The following is a 2758-nucleotide window of genomic DNA, read 5'->3' as shown; positions in this document are numbered from 1 at the left end:
CTTGCTAAAAGCTAAAAGTGGTTAAATGGTGTCTTTAAAAAGATTATCACAAGCTGAATGTAACAACTTTCTTGCTAAAAGCTAAAGTAGCCAAATGGCAGCTAAGAGCAGCAAAAAGTTAGTTGAAGGTACCAAAGGTTTTGACAAAAGTGAACAGTAGTAAAAGGCTAGTAACTAAAAGCTATAACTTGCAAAAGACAAGGCAAAACCAATAAGAAGCACAAAAGCTACAAGTAGCCAAAAGCTAACTAAACRCAGAAAGTTAGCCACTGTCAAGATTTCGGCACCACTTTTATGTTTGCTWGGGGTAATTAGCGGTGGCGGCGTGCTCTTAACCTGATGGAGAACTGATGACAAAGCAGCAGCAGCTGAATTTGATTTAGAAATATAAAAAATTACTTTTCTCCAAATGACCAATGTTTGGTTCTGTTTTTCTCTGATCTTCCTGTTTGATGCCGGAAACAGACGGTGTTTTCAGACCGAAGCTCCTGACTTCAGTCAGTATCTGTTCCACAAATTATTTAATTTCCTCACATCAGCAGAATCAAAACGATGAAGTATTTTTAATAAAAACATCCTGTGAAAAATTGCTGGTCGTTCAGTTTCTCACACATCCTGTTTTTAACTCCTTCTGGGTTTCTCACCCCGTCGGTTTTATTTTGAAAATCAACTTTTTATTTAAAATTTAAAGTGTTAGAATGAGCTGATATTAAAAAACATAAAATTAAGACGAACTACATTTTTCAATGACCGCAAAGATTTGCTGAAGAAGCTGAAACAGATGTTAAAGCTAAAGGAAGGGGATAGCTAGCACCCACACTGTGAGCTAAAAGCTAAAAAGAGTAAAATACTAACTAGAGGCTTAAAGTTGTAAAAAAATCTAGATAAGAAAAGCAAAACATTAGCGAAAAACTAAAAGCAGCTAAAGTTGAAAGTAAAAAAATAAGTACCAAAAAGCTAGCTAAAAGAAGCACACCACAAGACAGAGGCAAAAAGTAGCAAAAGATCTTTTAAAAACAGCAAAAGGTTAGCAATAAGCTAAAGGCAGCAAAATCTAGCTAAATGCTTAAAATACTAAAATACTACATAGTAGCTAAAACTATTAAAAGGATAAATAAAAATGGTAAAATATTACCTAAAAGTTAAAATAGGTCAAAATATAGCAAGAAATAAAGTAGCAAAATGCCTACTAAAAGCCAAACTGAGAAAAGTAGCTAAAATCAGAAAGTAGAGATAAACCGTAGCTAAAAAGTAGCAAAATTATAGTTTAAAAATAACAAGTAGCTAACTAAAAGATAAAACATCAAACAAGTAGGCAGAACTAAAAATATCAAAGTAGCTGAATGTATTAACAATATAACTTAAAAACTAATTGTGGCAAAAGCCTAGCTAAAAGTGGCAATGTATTAAAAGCTAAAAGCAGTAAAGGTTTAGTTAAAAAAATAAGCAGCAAGATGCTATCTAAAAGCTAAACAACACAAAACACCAGCTAATCCAAAAGTAGCATAAGGCCTGTTAAAAGCAGCAAAACATTATTTAAAAGCTAAAGGTAGCAAAGGCTAACGCAACAGTAGCAAAAAAGCAAGCTAAAAGCTAAAAATAGCAGCAATTATGTAAAAAAGGGGGGGGGGAACGTTTCTCAGCTCTTTCAGTGAGTTTATTGGGTTTAATGAGTTGGATGCCAGATGTTTTTTTTTTTTTTTTTTTCATTTATTAACTGAACAGATGAAAGAAAATTAAAAAATACTGACTTTAGTTTACAGAGGTACAGACAAGTGAGTGATACAACAAATCCACAGTGTGTGAAGGTTTTTAAGTTTCGTGTTTGAACATCGTGAACTTTAGTAAGGGTGCAGCAGAAAACCAGAAAATATGCTGTAGCCGCTGTGTCTCCCCGTCATCGCTCTGTAGTCTTTAGTCTCCAACCAGACCTCCTGACCTCTTGACAGGTAGACCGCCAGGCCGCCGGAGGTCACCTGGAACCAGTGACAAGGTCACAGAGTCAGTACACCATCAGTAAAACWMWAAAAAAAMAAAAAAACAACGAGCTCCAGTGCTGCATCGGGACCACACCTGTCTCTTGTAGTGGCGGTGATCACAAAACGACGTCAGCAGCTGGTTGTCGAGCTTCAGCAGCACGCAGAGTCGTTCCTCTAACGAGGCGTGGAACACAAAGTAGTACACACCTGGTATTCTGCACCTGCAGCACAAAACACAAACACAACAATTCACCAAACCWGGACTCTTCTCATACTGACGAGCTAAATGGAAAGCTACAGATCTCCATAATCTACAGAAATTAATTCACAGAGGTTTAGGTTCTCTAGCAGTTACGGTATTTTATTTGACCTGCTGCTTTACGGTAATTTCCACATCTGGTTGGTGTTTTTTTAATCTGAAGAAAGAAGCTGCTTTAYCCAGAGGTCCAGTTTGGAACTGACTTGGGCTGAAAAGTTTGTTCAAAAATTTATTTTGCAACTAAACAAAAATCTTTTAAATTAAAAAAAATTATATAAAGTATTTTTTATTATATGACAACAGCCTGCCATACCCATTAATTAAAAGATACAACGACCTGCTACAATTCCCAAATTATATGACACATATGGCCTGATTATTGTTAATTTCATGATACAATSGCCACTACGTTAATTATATATTACAACACCCTTTGAAACTGAAAAAATATATATAATGTATATTTTTATTATATGATACAACAGTCTACCATAACATGTTAATTGTGACACAATGACAT

The 2758-nt window shown here is 35.1% G+C and overlaps 1 protein-coding gene across 1 annotated transcript in view; it reads right to left on the bottom strand.

Moving 5' to 3' along the window:
* Positions 1-1617: 1617 nt before the first annotated feature.
* Positions 1618-2758, bottom strand: part of c1qc (complement component 1, q subcomponent, C chain) — a 7734-nt gene continuing 6593 nt past the window's right edge. Inside the window, exons 6-7 of the mRNA XM_014024411.1 lie at positions 2074-2200; positions 1618-1976 (exon numbers count right to left, since the gene is read on the bottom strand). Coding sequence (XP_013879865.1) covers positions 1842-1976; positions 2074-2200 — 262 coding nt within the window. The 3' untranslated portion in view covers positions 1618-1841. The remainder of the gene's footprint in view (positions 1977-2073; positions 2201-2758) is intronic.

Source organism: Austrofundulus limnaeus, unplaced genomic scaffold (genome assembly GCF_001266775.1).
Source record: "Austrofundulus limnaeus strain Quisiro unplaced genomic scaffold, Austrofundulus_limnaeus-1.0 Scaffold422, whole genome shotgun sequence".
Lineage (NCBI taxonomy): Eukaryota > Metazoa > Chordata > Actinopteri > Cyprinodontiformes > Rivulidae > Austrofundulus > Austrofundulus limnaeus.
This window is presented reverse-complemented; position numbering and strand designations above follow the sequence as displayed.